This window comes from Monodelphis domestica, chromosome 2, assembly GCF_027887165.1.
Source record: "Monodelphis domestica isolate mMonDom1 chromosome 2, mMonDom1.pri, whole genome shotgun sequence".
NCBI classification, from domain to species: Eukaryota; Metazoa; Chordata; class Mammalia; order Didelphimorphia; family Didelphidae; genus Monodelphis; species Monodelphis domestica.
In genome coordinates this window covers 14,833,817-14,850,954 of record NC_077228.1, presented here as the reverse complement: position 1 = coordinate 14,850,954, position 17,138 = coordinate 14,833,817, and the positions used below count along the sequence as shown (strand labels likewise).

Below are 17,138 nucleotides of genomic sequence, written 5' to 3'. Positions count from 1 at the left end.
ATAAAGATGTGGTAGCTTGGAATGGATTGTGTTTCCTGGGTAATTCCAATTTAATTGTGGAAAATAAGAACCATATGGTGATGGCGAATTCAGAAAGCAGAATACCCCTGTGCCGGGAGTGGGTACCTTTGGCTCTCCTTGCCATGTCTGAACTTGATGCTTCCATCTTGGCCTCACCCCCTCCCAAGAGAGTCCCCTAAATGAGGGCCCCCTCATTCCACCAGTTCTGCTTGGCATTTTTTTCATCATTCAGAACCCAATGGTGACTGATTCCTTGGGCTAATGCCGAGAAGCCCAATCCTGTCCAAAAATGTGATTCCAAGAATACTTAGAGTCAGAAAGACCTTTATTCAAGTCTTGCTTCTGACACATCCTTGCTATATAATCCTGGCAAGTCACTTGACCTCTGTCTACCTCAGTTTTCTCATCTGTAAAATAGGAAGGATAATAGCACCTACCTCCCAGAATTGTTGTGAACATAAAATGATAATATTTGTGAAATACACTGCAAATCTTAAAGGACCATGGAAATATTATTATGTGTGTATGGAAGCCTAAGGGTCCACGTAGATCAAACTCTTGGTTCTCCTTTCTGCCAATGCCAATCAGTCACTGCCCTGCCATTTGTAATCTTTGAGAGATGAAGTCATTCAGCCAGGACTTGTCTGCAGTAAGACCTCAGTAAAGGTCTAATTCTTGGGCCAGTTCTCTACCTTCAGTGCCTTGTTCCTGCTGCTATGATCTCTCTCTCTCTCTCTCTCTCACACACACACACACACACACTCACTTTCTCATACACATACACACTCTCACATACTCACTTTCTCATTTTCTCTCACTCTCTCACACACAGGCTCACTTTCTCTCACACACTCTCACTTTCTCTCTCACTCTCTTTCACACTCACACACACACTCTCCCACTCACATTCTCACACTCTCACACACACACACTCTCACTTTCTCTCTTTCTCTCTCTCACACACACACAGAATCTTGAGGGGAAAATATCATGTCTTTGCCTTTCATTGTACCCCCAGGTCTTGGTCCAGTCCAGCACATAGTAATTGAGTAATAAATGCTTGAAGATTGAGCGACACATATGTGAGTGGCCACCCACATATCTGGACAAGGAGGGAGAGATGTTATCAGCATAGGGAACTCCCACTATGGAGCTTCTCTCCATTGACACAAACTGACAACTGAACTGACAACTGACAGTCAGGGAGTTGGCTGGGGTGCCAAGGGGCCAAAGGACTTGTCCAGGGTCATTGGGTCAGTATGGACCAGAGGATCGACTTCAATCGAGAGCTCCCCAATCCCAGGCTGTGCCACAGTGAACCCCTGGGTTCAGGAACATGAGTGGACTTTCTCTCCGTGACAATAAACACATAGATTTCCATACATATGCACACACATGTTATATGTTACAGGCATACACACATATGGCAGTGTGGATAGGCTGTTGGTCTTGAGAGTCAGGAGCCTTGAGTTGAAATCCTGCCTGCGATGCTTCCTCGCTGGAGACCCTGGGTGAGCTCAGAACCTCTGCCTGCCTTCAGGTTGCTTCCTGGTGTGTTCCAGGAGAGGGGATCCACCGCAACGCTCTTGAGGACCTCCTCCGGCTTCTCTCACATAACCCTATCTAGGATGGATGTGGGCTCTGCTCTCCACACACGTTTGTGCTTATCTCGTGGACCTTTGCCTGGACCAGGGACGCCTTCGGGGAGCGGGGGAGCTCCTCCTCCAGAGCAGACCAGCCTCTCCTCTATCCTCTACACTGCGAAGGCTGCCCACAAGGGACAGAATGTCCCCAGGTCCCTGGAGCTCACCTGTGAAGGAGGCAAGCCTTGACCTGGGGGCTTCTGGCCTCCTTGGGGCCTCCATGTGTCCACGCCTGCCCTTATCCAGTGGGTTTAAAACAGAAGATGGGAATGGGGGGGGGAAAGACGCATTTCTTTCTGTTTCACGTAAAACGTATTGCTTTGCTGATGTGCTTCTGAGGCTGCCTCGGGGCTCCCGGAAACAAGACAAAACCCGACCCGGCCCCCGACGTCCTCTGGGGTCCAGCAGCCCAGCCTCGGCAGGCCCAGGCCTGGTGCCTAATACGGAGGCGCCCTAATAAGCGGACGGATACATCGTGGGGGGGGGGGTTCATCCAGGACGCAGTTCTTTCCCTGGAGGAGCCGAGGAGGGAGCCGCCCGTGACAAGCTCTGCTCTGCCGGGGCTAGGATGGAGGAGCCCTGAGGTGAGCCTTTGTACGGGGCTGCCAGCGGCTCTCGGACGCATCTATGGCCCGACGGACCTGCGCTGCTCGGCATGGGCACACAAGAGCTCCGCGATCTCCCCATGGCCGGCCGAGGCCAGGGCAGTGGACAGCGCTGTACGGCCAGCCTAAAGGGGAGAAGAAAAGAAGGAGGAAGTCATGTCTGTGGCTGCCGGACGCGCCGCCTCACGACAGGGAGTCGGGCGGCTGGCATGGAGGTCCGGGATGCTCCACCGGCACCTCGTGGCGTTCTCAAGGAAGCATCTTATTCTCTGACTTTGAGGCAGGGCTGCGCAGTGGGCAGGGCCTGGGCCGGGGGAGCCGGACTTCCAGGCCCCAAAGCTCTCTGCAGACACTCCTGGACGGGCTGACCCTGAGTAAGTCATGTCACCCGGTGTTTTTGAACCCTTCCCTTCGTTCTTAGACTCAGTCCTGTGCACTGAAGGCAAAGGGCGGTCAGTGCTAGGTGATGGGGGTTATGAAAGCTTCTGAGGCTAGATCTGAACCCAGGACCTCCCACATCCAGGTCAGGCTCTCTGAGTCTCCCAGCTCCACCCGGAACCTTCGGTGTCCTCAGAGGGCCACCCTTTGCCTCTAAGGGGCTGGGGGGGGGGGTTCCCAGCACAGCACTGTGATGTTGGGGGAGGGGCCTCTCCTGTCCTGTGTGGCTCCGGAGAGCAGCCCCATATGGGGGGCACCATTTCCTCCCAGCAGCAGCGCCCCTCTCTGTCCCTCCCCAATGCTGCCCTCAGGGCATCAGCTGAGCCAGGGACAGGGAGGGAGCAGGACCGACCCCCCCCCCCGCCCCCGGCTCCAGGGAGGGCGGGCTAGAACAGGGGGCTGCTGACAGCCCAGCAGAAATCCAGATGTTCTTTATTAGGGTGCCAAGCTCTGCCCGGGAGCCCCTCACTGCATGCTGGGATGAAACTCCAACAGGCGGTGCCGAAAAACAAGGCATGAGGAAGAGTCCGATGGAGGCTGCCTTCGGGGGGATTTCAGGGAGGACACTGCTCGCCTTGTGTTGTGCTGCCCAGCCCAAGGGCCACTCGCCACCTCCAAGAAGCCTTCCCTGATTTCTCACATGGAGGGAGCCCCGAGGAGCCCCCACCTCCCAGAGACTCGCTAGCTGGGAAGACGGCCTTGTTAGGGGTCCGGAGGGGCAGCCGGAGTGGACAGAGCAGCAGGCCTGGAGCTGGGTTCAAATCTGACCTCAGAGACCTGCTCACCTGGACCTCGCCTTTCTGCCTTAACAGAAAAGCCGCGCCGCGGCCGCCTCACCTTGTCCGTCAACGCAGCATCGCAGTCTGGGTGGGCCAGGAGGAGCCGCACCATGTCCACATGGCCGTGGCGAGCGGCCGCCATGAGGGCCGACGTGCCCTCGTGGTCCTGGAGGTTGACGTCAGCGCCGCAGCTCAGCAGGGCCTTCACCATGTGCCCCCGGTCATGGCTCACCCCCAGCATCAGCGCCGTCTGCCCCCCCTGGAGAGAGCAGGAGGACCCTGAGCCGCCGGAGGGAGTGGGGGGGGGGGGACGAGCAGCCTCCGCAGGGACAGGGCCTCCCCAGGGCAGGGGCCCCCCAGGGCACAAGTGCCCCCCAGGGACAGGGCCTCCCCAGGGCAGGCCCCCCCCAGGATACAAGCGCCCCCCAGGGTATGAGAGCCCCCAGGGCCAGGGCCTCCCCAGGGCAGGGGCCCCCCAGGGCTGGGGCCCCCCCAGGGACAGGGCCTCCCCAGGGCAGGGGCCCCCCAGGGCACAAGTGCCCCCCAGGGCTGGGGCCCCCCCAGGGCCAGGGCCTCCCCAGGGCACAAGTGCCCCCCAGGGACAGGGCCTCCCCAGGGCAGGGCCCCCCCCAGGATACAAGCGCCCCCCCAGGGTATGAGAGCCCCCAGGGCCAGGGTCTCCAGGCAGGGAGGCTCATACAGGCTCCCAGAGGAAGGGCTGAGAGAAAGGGGTGTCCCAGGCAAGTGCAGCCAATGGTGAGTCTCCCCAGCACCCCGGGCACCCCCACATCAACCAACACCCCTCCCTTCCCCTCTCCTCCTCCCTCCAGGCTTGAACAAAGACAGGAATTCTGGGGGCAGGATTGAGGAGAGGAGGAAGGAAGGCCTGGGGGCTGCCCGTGCAAAGGCGTGGAGATGGGAGATGGCCAGGACCTGGACTAAAGGAGCACCCTGTGGAGCGAGGAGGGCCCTTGGACATCTCCTTCCTTACAGAGGAGGACGCTGAGGCCGGGGGCGCCGCGGCTCGCCCGCCTCGTCTCCTCCCCTTTTTGGAGCATCATGATGGCCCTTGTGGTGTCGCTGCTCAGAGGAGCTCCCAGAGGAGGCACCAAATCTTACAACGTTCCCTGTGATGAGGAGTAAAGGCAAACCGGCCCCTGCGATGTAGCAGGCTGGCCTGGGATTCTGATCCTGCCTCTGCACATGCCGGTGGCAGATTTGGCTGAGGGACGTCCTGCTCTGGGGATGCTCCACCCCTTTCCTCTATTCGTAAGGAAGTCCGCTCCAATGAGAGCTGGGACAGGTCTCGAGTTCGAATCCGATCTCAGACACTTCCTAGCTGGGTGACCCTGGGCGAGTCACTTAGCCCCACTGCCCAGCCCTGACTGCTCATCTGCCTTGGAGAGGATACTTAGTATTGATTCTAAGATGGAAAGTGAGGATCAAAACCCCAAACGACTGGAGCCTCCTCCCCCGGGTCTGGGCTGCCATGGAGGCAGCCCTGTGATCACAGGAAAGAAGAATCGTACCCTATCCTGAGGCCAGCGACGCCAGCCACCGTCATGCCCTCGGAGAGCCGGGGCATTGCCAGCCCTCTTTTGATGGGTTCACAGGTGGTTACACGGCTCAGGAGAGAGAGCTCTGGACTTGGAATTGGGAAGATCTGAGGTCAAATCCTGCCTCAGACACTTACTAGCTGTGGCAGGTTACTGTCTCTCAGCCTCAGTTTCCTCCTATGAAAATGGGGGCAATAACTGCATGTAGCCCCTCAGGGTTGTTATGAGAACAGAATGGGACTGTGTCTCGTTAAAGTGCTCCGTGAGCCTTCAAGGTCTTTGTAAATGCTGGCCACTATTATTATTATTATTGCTGAATTGGGTCCCTCTTATTTGCTCTCAGAGACGGCTCTCTGAGATTTTTTTCAGGGAGGGCAGGAGGATTTTTTAGACAGGAAAGCACGGACCGTGAACACAGATATTCTCCTCAGCAGAACTTAATAAAAACAAAAGATAAATGTAAAAAGCTTCCAGGAGTGGATTCAGTCTGGGGAGGGGAGGCAGGAGAAGGGATGCCAAGAAGCGGATCTGAGGAATAAAAGAAGGATAAATGTGAAGTACAAAGACTTGGGTGCAAATTCTACCTTGCCAATGATTACTTGTGTGACCCCAGGGAACTCACTTAACCTTTCTGGGCCTCATCTTCTTCATCTTCATAATGAGAGGTTTCCACCAAGATTAGAAGGGAAACCACAAACTGGGGGAAAACCATTTATAACAAATATCTCTGATAAAGGTCCAATTTCTCAAATTCATAGTGAACTAAGTCAAATTTATAAGAATATAAGCCATTCCCCAATTGACAAATGGTCAATGGATAGGAATAAGCACTTTTCAAATGAAATCATTGTGAAGACTGGATTTCGCTCTCTCCTGATTGTAACAATGAAGATACTTAGCTCTTCCTTTATAGTGAAGCTAGAATTGTAATCCACAATCTATTTTTAGATTTTAACCACAAAAGGTGAACTTAACAAAAGAGGATTTAAGTAACTCTAAAAGATATAATCTAACCAGAGAATTTACAGGTGCTCTTTTTGTGGTGGCAAAGAATTGGAAATGAGGGCATGAATGGCTGAACAAATTGTAGTACATGATGATGCTGGAATACTATTGTGCTATAAGAAATAAGTAGGATGATTTCAGAAAAAGCTGGAAAGATCTGCAGGAACTGATGCAGAGTGAAATAAGCTGAACTGAGAGAACATCGTCCACAGTAACAGCAATATTGGACTATGATTATCTGTGAAAACTTGGCTATTCGCAGAAATGCAGTGATCTGGAGCCATCCTGAAAGACTGATGAAGAAGAACACTCTCCACCTGCAGAGAAAGAACTGCTGGGGTCATATTTCCCATCAGTGGATTTATGGCTTTGTTTGGGGGTTTGGTTATGTATGGCTTTGCCTCTACAACAACGACCAATATGGAAGTGGGAGACAATTAAAATAAAATAAAATAAATTAGAGGTTTCCATTAGATGGCTTCTGGGGATCATTCAAGCTTTGGAAGATGTGCCTCTGACTCTACTTATCTCCACAGCTGAGGGCAGAGGAATCAGGATGGGACTTGCCCAGGTTAACTAGGACTTTTATTGACGTCTATTGTGGCCAACATGCAGATCCTGTGACCTTCATGACAAAAGGGCCCCCAAATAAAGAGCTTGAGGCAATGAGGTGACATAGTGGATAGAGTGGCAGATTTGGAATCAGAAAAACATGAGTTCAAATTCGACTTCAGACATTTACTAGCTAACTCAGCCTCAGTTGCCTCCTCTGTAAAATGAGCTGGAGAAGGAAATCAGAAACCATTCCAGTATCTTAGCCAAGAAAACCTCAAATGGGTGTCAGAGCTGGAGGTGACTGAAATTACTGAATAACCATCTCTGACTCAGAAGCTCTATGATTTCCACTCTAACAGGATTTAAGTTAATTTATAACTCAATATTGATAAAGACGCTGATGAAGGGGAAGCTATTTTATGAAGCGACCTTGTATTTTGTCCTGTATCCCCATCTGATCATTTCCCCCAGAATACTCTGAAAGCCTCTGTTCTTTTCTCCAGCAGAATGAACTGCTTTTCATTTCTTCCAGAATCATTTGTCTGTATTGTGATAAAGGATGAAAAAGATGTTGTTTTCTCCCCTATAGGATGCAAGACCCTTGGGGCAGGGAACTTTTGTTCTTGTTCCCAACAGCTAACAGAGTAAGTCTGTGCTTGCTTGAGGTGTGACTACACTACAGATCTCTGTACTTTCCTGTTCTGTGGGTATCCACACTTCTCCCTTCCAGTGAGTTTATGCATGAAAGAAATGGATGGGTGGGTTGTTCCAAAGTTCATTTTATTGCAATGCCTTATCTTTGCTTTGAAATAACTGTGCCTTCTTACAAAACAGTAAAGACACACCAGTGGGGGCTCATGAGCTATAGTCTTAGAAGTCTGTACCCATATAATACTTTGAACTGAGTATGGCCATCCCCTAGGGGAGTTAATTCTGTGAATATGAGCTGGGGGTTCCCCAAAGGAGTACAAGACTGCACCCCACCTCAGGAAGTTTATGTTCTATGTAATACACTACAATGATACGATTCAGTTAGAATGAGCAATATCCAGATTTGGAGTTTGGATAAGCAAAGGAGGCAGGAGCATACATTTGGAGCTGGACGGGGCCTCAGAGATGATTTCATTCAATGTCCTAATTTTACACTTGAGGACACCGTGACTCAAAAAGGGTCCTTGATCGAGATCGTGCCAGGAGTAAATAGGAGAGGCAGGATTCAAATCTGGGTCCTGGGTAACAAAATCTGGCTAGCTGGCTTTCTGCTACACTAAAAGGCCTTAGAAAAGACTGTTTCTCACATAAAGATGAGTCTTGGGGAAGGGGGTCCTACCAACATCACCACACTTGGTTTTCTCTGGGTAGAGGGGCAGAGATGGAGGAGGATGGTAGCCGGGTCTATGGAGGTTCTACCTGGCCCAAAGCTCAGCCTCTAATGCGTTCCACCTGGCCTGCACCTGGGGCAGCTGCCCATCTCTCCCCAGTTCCCACCATTCCCCCAAAGCCCATCCTTTCCTTTCCTTTCCTTTCCCCTTTTTTTTAAACAAAGCTGTAAAGGCAGGTGTATCAGGAACGAGTCTGGTTGGCCCCAACTCTTTGTTTTTCTCCAAAGGGATTCCTGGTGGATTAATTAATTACTACTGTACCTGTCTATCACCTGCTCGGGTTGAAGGCAGAACCCTGGGAAGCACTGGGAGTGGGTAATCCTGGCACTGCTTGGTGAAGGTCCCTACAAGCCCAGTCCAGCTAGCCAGTTCTGACCCTGCCCTGGTTGTGCTGGTGGAGGGTCAGGGTGGCAAAGAGGCAAACCTTCCATGTAGACATTGCCTCTCCCAGCCACAGACTCTTGGCTCCCCAGAAATATGAGGGGGGAGGGAGAGAGGGAGAGAGAAGGAGAAGGAGAGAGAGGGGGAGAAAGGGAGAGACAGACAGACAGACAGAGAGACAGAGACAGAAACAGAGAGACCAAAACAGAAAGGGAGAGGGAGGGAGAGAAAAAGAAAGAGACAGACAGACAGACAGACAGACAGAGACAGAGACAGAGAGACTGAAACAGAAAGGGAGAGGGAGGGAGAGAAAAAGAAAGAGAGACAGACAGACAGAGACAGACAGACAGACAGACAGAGACAGAGACAGAGAGACTGAAACAGAAAGGGAGAGGGAGGGAGAGAAAAAGAGACAGGCAGACAGAGAGACAGAGAGACAGAGAGAGACAGAGAGAGAGAGAGAGAGAGAGAGAGAGAGAGAGAGAGAGAGAGAGAGAGAGAGAGAGAGAGAGAGTCTGTAATGGGTAATGACGGGCAACCACCAGGTGTTTCACAAGGTCAGCCAAGTGTGCAAATGCTATCTCGTGACTGGTACCAGTGGAATGTTCCAAAAAGCAGAGCCCAGATGGAGCCTGTCCAGCTTCAGGTTGGGGCACAGATCAGGCACTCACTGACTTCTGCCCCAGCCTGTTTGGGACTTGGAGGGAAACGAACTGCATTTTGGAAGGATGCCATTTGGGAGGCTGCGAACCGCACGGTTTCCTTTGGCATCAGGCTCCAACAGCGACGGCGGCGAATCCCTCCTCCAGCTACCAGACAGGGCTGGGATGAATCCTTGGAATTTACTTCAGGACACAAACGCCCCTGAACTGGCAATCGAGGCTGGATTCTCATTGCCTCCCTTCGCCCTGTCTACATTTGACTCAAACGCGCCAGGCACTGTTCCCCAGCCTCAACATGCCATCTCCTGCCTCTGCTTGTTGGTCTAGCCAGTCCCCATTTGCCCTTTCTCCTCCTCTAGTCTGTCCTGCTCAGCCCCGTGTCGAGTGCTGGGTTTCCTGTGGTGGGTGCCGCCATGGAGGAAAGACACTGATACTCCAAAGGAGGGCAATCACAATGGTGGAGAGTCTTGAGTACCTGCTGCCCTTCCCTTCTCCATCCCAAACTCCTTTATCCTACATTTATTTCTCTGTGTACCTTTCTACAGATGGAGAAGCAGGAGCTTGGATGTGTGTATGTATTTTTACTGCTTCAGTGCACTGCCTGGTTTAATGAAAGGCATATTTATTGGCTCGGGGGTCAGAAGAGTTGAGTTCAAATTCCAACTCTGACACGATTTGTGTGACTAAAAATTGGCTCAAAAAAAAATACAAGTACCAAAGAAGGACATGAAAGGAAGAAAAGAAATTAAGTCTAATTGCTAATGACAGGCAGCTGGTGGTAAAGTGCACAGAGAGCCCAGAATGGTGAAACCTTGAGTTAAAATCCAGCCTCAAACTCTAACTATTTGTGTGACCCTGGCTAAGTCACTTAACCACCATCTGCCTCAGTTTACCCAACTGTAAAATGGGAATAACCCTAAGCCCCTACTCCACAGGGTTGTTGTGAAGTCTCAAAAGAGATATTTGTATAAAGTACTTAGCACGGTGACTGGCACCTACATGGCACTTAATAATTATTTATTGATTAATTAATACCATCCCTCCCTGTGTATATATGGGGCATTCTCCCCACCTCTAGTGGATTCTAAGCCCCATTGAGGGCAGGAATTTCACTGATTTTTAAAAAACCCTTACCTTCTGTCTTAGAATCACTTGGGTTCCAAAGCAGAAGGGTAGTCAGGGCTAGACAACTGGGTTAAGTGACTTGCCCAGGGACACACATCTAGGAAGTGTCTGTGGTCACATTTGAACCCAGGACCTCTGGTCTCTAGGTCCAGCTCTCATTCCGCTGAGCCATCCAGCTTCCCCAATGCCGCTGATTTTTAGTTTTTGTACCCTCAGAACCCAGTCTGGGGCCTGGCACACAGGAAGGGCTCTGTCCAGGGGGTCCGAAGGGGCCGTGCGTACCTGAGCCGCCTGGATGTTCACATTTCCCTGCTTCAGGAGTTTGCCCACCACGCTCATGTCTTCGTCCGTCTCGGCAGAGGCCAGCGGGGTGATCATCACCGCCGTGTACCCGGCCTTGTTCTGGCGGTCCACGTCGCACACACCTGCGGGAGGAGGGGCGAGACTGGGCCAAGCATTCCGCAGGGAGGGCTTTCTGCCCTCCGGCTCCCCCATGCCCTCGGACCCATCGGACACCATCGCCTTCGCTCTCTCTCTGTTCCAGGCAAACCGGCCTCCCGAGACTCCACCTCCCGCCTGGCCTCCCCCTCGCCTGGAGGGCCTCCCTGCTGCTGCCTCTGCCAGTCCCCGATGTCTGCCCAGCTCAGCTCGGGGAGTGGAAGGACCAACGCTTCGGCCCCGGCGTGGGGTTCGGCTGGGGAACGGTTTGGGGGCACAGAGGCAGCCCTGCTTCCCCCAGAGCTAAGTGGCCCTCCAGACCCTGACTGGACGCTGGAGATGAGACGTCCGTCTCTGGAGGGAAGAGCCACGTGGGAAGGGAATGAAGAGAAGCGAAGCAGGGAAGAGCCCGGAGCCAGGTGTGGGGGCGGAGGAGGCAGGAGATGAGGGGAAGCAATGGGGAGGCGCTGAAAGGGGAGATGCTGATGCCACGGGCGAAGGAGAGTCGAAAGTCTGGTGCAAACTGGCCACTGGAACCCTCCAGTCCCAGAGCCAGGAGAGGCACCTTGACCGGGGAAATCTGGACTGAGCAAAGCCAGAAAAGGTTCGGGAAGCGAAAGACACCGCCGTGTCTGCAGAGAAGGGCGCGGGAGGGATCCCGGACACAGAGGGACTAGCCTGGATCAGGCCATCCGCTGGTGGGTCTGTTTGGGGCTTGAGGGGACCCTCAGGGATATCTGCAGACTCCCTCCTCCAGGCCACTAAAGGGTTCCAGGGTGCTAAGCAGTCGCTATTCATGCCATGAAAAAACGTCTTGGCCCAACTCGGCTCAGCTTTCCTTGAACCTGGACATGGATGTAGCTTTCTTCGCTCCAGAGCCCCCCTGTAGAGGCTCCCCACTCCCAGTGCTGGGCTTCTCTTCCTAAAACACCCCCCACCCTCCTGGGGCTTTTAGGGACTCCTTTTCAGAATCCTCTTTTCAAGGGAGTCCCATCACGGCCGGCAGACAGAGGAAGCCGGTGACACTGAAATTCAGATGCGTGGGCTCCCATTCGCGTTCATGTCGCTCATGAACTCGGTCCATGGACGCTTTGGGGTTCCGTGGACCCCCGCTCACTGCCCCTATACAGGGCCAGAACCCACAGGGCACACACTTCGCCCCTCTGGGCCTTGGCCACGCTTGTTTCTACTTCCGGAGCGCCATCCCCTCTACCCCCTGACCCAAGTCTTCGAAGGCCGCCGTTTTGACTCTGCCACCATTCCGGCTTGGTGACCTTGGGCACATTGTCGCGCCTCTCCGAGCCTCAGTTTCTACTTCTGTAAAGTGGACAAGTAGAACTAAATCATGCCAAGGCTATAGGGATGCTCTGAGCTTCTCTGTCAAGGCTTTCAACCATCCTCCAAGACTCTCCCCCTCTGATTTTCTAACAAATCGGGGTCTCAGTTTCTTCATCTATAAAATCAGGGAAGAGGTTCCCCCCAGCTCTAAATTCTAGCATCTCCTGCTTGAGCTGCCTGGACTCTAAAGGACTTGGAGAAAGGATGGATGAGGGAACTAAATGCAGCAAGGGAACAGGTGGTGAAGAAGAGCCAAAGAGAAGAGTTCATGCATGATCCCACAGACAATCGGGAGTTCTTGAAGTTTCTTGAGGAGGTGAGGTGAGACGGTCAGATTGATAGCTCAAGCCATCACTGGGGCAGCTGTGTGGAGAGGGGAAACCGCTGAGGCTTGAGGCTGGGTAAAAGGCGATTGTGACGGCCCAGAAAAGGGGGGCAAAAGCCTATCCAAGAGTGGCGGCTGCACGAAGGAAGACAAACAGGATGTTGAGGAGAGAGGTTCAAGAGGTGGAAATGACAAGTTCTGGCCCCTGCCTGGATATAGTGATTAAGAGGAGAAACTGAGGATAACTGAGATGGAGCCCTTGGGGCATTGTGACAGTGACGGTTTCTTCCCCTATAGAATAACTGAAGAATAACCCTCATCTTTGGGGGCAGCTGGGGGGCTCAGTGGATAGAGAGCCGAGCCTAGAGAGGGGCAGTCCTGGGTTCCAATCTGGCCTCAGGCACACTGGGTGACCCTGAACAAGTCACTGAACCCCCATGGCCCAGCCCTTCCCACTCTTCTGCACTAAAATTGAGAGGGTGCCCGATCGTTAGAATAGATCTGAGGCGCTAATGCCTGCTCTTGCCCCGGGGTGCAAACATGGCTGTTTATGAACCTGCCTATGCTGATATCCCTGGCAGAAGCCAAACACCTCGAGAAAGAATAAACACGGCCAGTGTGAGCTGAGCCCTTCATGCCACCGTGTCGGCCGCAAGGGCAGAACCAGAGCCAAAGGGTTCGTCCTCTCAAGATGTCTCGTTCTTCTCACTTTCCCTATGAAGAAACCCGAGTGCCCAGAGACAGCCAGCGGGCCTCGTCGGCATCCAGCACGCAACGCTATGTCTTCTCCCAGTCACCCTCCTCGGAATCTGTGCCTGCCTTGTCTGGGGTATCCGAGGATCTGCAGCCCCAAGCTGGCACAACTGAAAGAAAGCACTCAGGGCTGGCTGCACTATCAGAGAAAAGGGGAACACGCACATGCACACACACGTGCACACATGCACACGCACACACACGTGCACACACATACGCCCAGAGCAGACAATTATAAGGCAGGTGTAGTAATAGTAGCAGCAATAGTAACAGTAGCAGTAGCGATGGTAGTAACAGTAGCAGTAGTAGTAGCAATAGTGGTGGTGGTAGTAGTAGTAATAGTAGCGGCAGTAGTAACAGTTGCAGTAGCAGCCGCAGCAGTATTAGTAACAGTAGCAGTAGTAGCAATAGTGGTGGTGGTAGTAGCAGTAACAGTAGCAGTAGTGGTGGTGGGGGTGGGGGTGGTAGTAGTAACAGTAGCAGTAGTAGTAACAGTAGCAGTAGTAGTAGTAGTAGTGATGGTGGTAGTAGCAGTAGTAGTGGGGAGTGTGTGGGGTGTTTGGGGGGTAAAGGAAGGAGTGTGAGGTCTCCAGGGGAGAATTTCTCACTGAATCGCCTTCGGTTCCAGCCTCCGGGCTCCTGAGCACCTCCCCAAACAGGTGTTTGTTGTGCTCTGGGCAATCTGAAGCTCTGGCACCTCTCCTTCCGGCCTGGGCGACTGTCCTGCCTGCCATTTCTAATAAATTGTTGCCAACTGGACGGAGAGTTTCCATCCGCTTTTGACATGACAGAGACTCGGCTCGGAGGGCTCTTTTATCTCTGGGAACACGCCCTTCGGTTGTGCTTTTCCCCAGTGAGGATTCCTGAGGGGTGACTTAAATGGCCCCTTTTGGATCAGCTGCCTCCAGCCAGTGACAGAAGAAGGAAGAGGAGACGGGGAAGGAGTGAGAAACCACTTCATTGAACAGGGCTGCTGACAGAGGCTTCTGGGGAACAAACAGCCGCCCTCCTCAGGGTCTCCTTTTTGGAGCCCGCTCATATAGGTCACATCCCCTGCAGGCCTTCCAGTCATTAAGGATTGACATGCACAGCAAGGGAAAGGAAGGGCCTCAAAAATCACCTGGGACACATGTGTTAGCATTTGAGCCCAGTGAGAGAGCCTGGATGTGGCTGGAATTTTTCTTTTTCAACAAGAAAGTCCCAAATAATTTTTAAATGACTTTAATATGGATTCTTTATCCTCATCAAAAGAAATCTGGGAGCAGCAGAGGTGAAACTTGTACTTTTCTAGCTCCGCCAGTGTGGTGGATGAAAAGAGGGACACCTACGGAATCTGACAACGTAGGGTGAACCTTCATTTTCTCCTTTGTAAGATGGGGACAATAGTATCCTGAAATGACTTTTCATACATTGTGTTTATTCTTAGGGGTACGTGTTGGTTCTCGTGGTGTAATATAAACTGCTTTAGGACCATTTTGGTTTTGTTGGACACCCCGTAGGCATGGCAGAAAAACTTGTTAAATAAAAGGGATATGTTTATATAAGAAATATTCTAAATTACTTAATTCAATAAAATTTTTCAATTAAAAAAGAAAACAAATTTTTTAAATAAAAAAGAACGTTTATGTAAGGCAAGCCAAACTGCTAAAGGACACCCCCCCCCCCATGCAATGGTAACCATTCAGGTACTCAGAAAGCCAGGGCAATCACGGGTTCAACAGGAAAAGAGCAGAGTGACTAGACGTGGAGGGAGGACCACTTTTCAAGGATGCCTCACATTTCTCGAGTAGTTCAAGGTTCACAAACCACTTTCCTCAGACCAAAGCTGTGACGCCAATAGTAGAAGTGACGTTATTTTTTAAACAGATAAAGAAACCAAGGCTCAGAGAACTAAATGGGCCCACAGCTAAGCAATGGTCAGGGTTGGGATTTGAACTCATCTCCCGATTAAGACCAGGACAATAAAATAAAATAAACACCCACTTGCAACCCTCCCTTGAGAAGCTCTAGAGTACAAACTGTGGGCAGGTCTGCTCACAGGGAAGGCTCCGGGGAAAATTGCGAGGCTTCCACCCAGAAAGGAAAATGGTGGTCAAAGCAGGGGAACTTCCTGACCTGTCTCAAGCAGCACTTTAACAACGGGGAAGTTGGAGTGCGAGACGCTGTAATGGAGAGCCGTGTTCCCATTGTCATCTGCCAAGTTGACGAGCAGCTTCAGGAAATGGGGGTCGCTGGGCTGGAACTCACTGAGATAGGCGGCGACGACGGAAGGGCTGGACGACTTCCGACTAGACACTCGGAACCACTCCTGACTGACGGCATTCAAGCTTTGCCTCTGAAACACCAAGATGCTCTGATGACCTCCAGTATCCTGGGGGATGCTTTGGGTCTCAAGCACAGTCTGACCCATTAGCTTCCCTTTGGGCCCATCAACTCTTTACTTTGAGAGGGACTTCCACAAGCGTGACCCAGGCTTTGCAGCTAGACAGAACAGTGGATAAAGTCTGAAATCTTCCTGTTCAAATTAATCTAGCTAGGTGACCCTGACCAAGTCACCTAACCGCTGCCTGCCTCAGTTTCCTCCTTTGTAAACTAGAGATAAGAAGAGCACCTACCTCACAGGGCTTCTGGGAGAACCAGATGAAATGATATTTGTAAAGTACTTGGCACGGTGCCTGGTGCACAGCAGATGCTTAATAAATGTTATTACTATTATTATTAGAATCCTAGTTTTGAGTCTGGTTTAAAGCTCAGAAATTATCAACCCTCTAATAGCCATGTCAGTTGTAAAATGGGAAAGAGAAAAATAAATATTTGAGAGTTGAAAAAATTAATTATAAAATGCATAATTTATAGTTATAATTATAAAATTTATGAATTGATAAAATTATAAAATCACAATCATTATCAAATTTAGTTATAAAAATAACTTTGTTTTTAAACCCTCACCTTCTGTCTTGGAGTCAATACTGTGGATTGGTTCCAAGGCAGCAGAGCGGTAAGGGCTAGGCAATGGGGGTTTAAGAGACTTGCCCAGGGTCACCTAGCAGGGAAGTATCTGAGGCTAAATTTGAACCCAAGATGTCCCGTCTCTAGGCCTGGCTCTCCATTCACTGAGCTACCCAGCTGCCCTAAAAATAACTTTTAAAAGAGGGTTGGCAAACATTTAGAAAAGGAAGCCATAGCAATGACCAAGAACCAGGACAGCTTCATCAAGAATGGGTCAGGCAGGGCAACACAGTGGCTCAGTGGATTGACAGCCAAGTCTGAGAGACTGGAGGTCCTGAGTTCAAATTTGACCTCAAACACTTCCTAGCTATGTGACCTGGGACAAGTCACTTAACCCGCATTGCTTAGGCCCTTTCATTCTTCTACCTCAAAGTCAATACACAGTATTGATTCTAAAACAGGAGGTGAGGATTTAGAAAAAAGGATGGGCCAGACCAGACTAACCTTATTTCTTTTTCTAACAGGTCACTAACCTATCATTGATAGAATTTGCCTGGATTTTGACCAAAGCGTTTAAGCAATATCTTTCATGCTATTCTTGCAGAAAAGAAGGAAAGACGCAGGCTGCTTGTTGGCACTTGGAAGGTTGATACAGAACTGGCTAAATGATCACAGCCCAAGAATGGCTATTTAGCAATGGTTCAGCGTTAGCTGGAAAGAGAACCTTCAGCAGAGCAGCCCACGCATCCGTCTTTGACCTGAGGTGGTTTAACATTTTTGTCAGTGACTTGAATAGCGATGCCCCCATGGTGTCCTATCCAAGTGGCAGATGGCACGAGACTGGGCAGCATATTGTATGCCAGCATAAGGATCTAAAAAAAAAGTCTTGCCAAGCTGGAAAATCGGGCTAATCTAATTAAAGAGGCAAACTAGTGATGGTGGAGGCGTGATTCAGCAAAGCTCAGTTGAAAAAGATCTAGATAAGGAGCCACTACATGGTTCAGTGAAGAGAGAGCCACCTTGCTGCCCCTGTCTGACCCATAGGAGGTCCTGGATTCAAACTAGACTCCAGACACTTCTTAGCTGGGTGACCCTGGGCAAGTCATTTAATCACAACTGCCTAACTTTTACTACTTTGGAAATGATACTTAGTATAGATTTTATGATGGATGGAAGGAAGGAA

At 51.2% G+C, this 17,138-nt stretch overlaps 1 protein-coding gene across 1 annotated transcript in view; it reads right to left on the bottom strand.

The window, feature by feature from the left end:
• Positions 1 to 328: 328 nt before the first annotated feature.
• The window catches only part of KANK4 (KN motif and ankyrin repeat domains 4), a 120,130-nt gene continuing 103,320 nt past the window's right edge, over positions 329 to 17,138 (bottom strand). Inside the window, exons 6-9 of the mRNA XM_056814119.1 lie at positions 15,122 to 15,359; positions 10,435 to 10,577; positions 3,545 to 3,745; positions 329 to 2,394 (exon numbers count right to left, since the gene is read on the bottom strand). Of these exons, the coding sequence (XP_056670097.1) occupies positions 2,290 to 2,394; positions 3,545 to 3,745; positions 10,435 to 10,577; positions 15,122 to 15,359 (687 nt within the window). The 3' untranslated portion in view covers positions 329 to 2,289. The remainder of the gene's footprint in view (positions 2,395 to 3,544; positions 3,746 to 10,434; positions 10,578 to 15,121; positions 15,360 to 17,138) is intronic.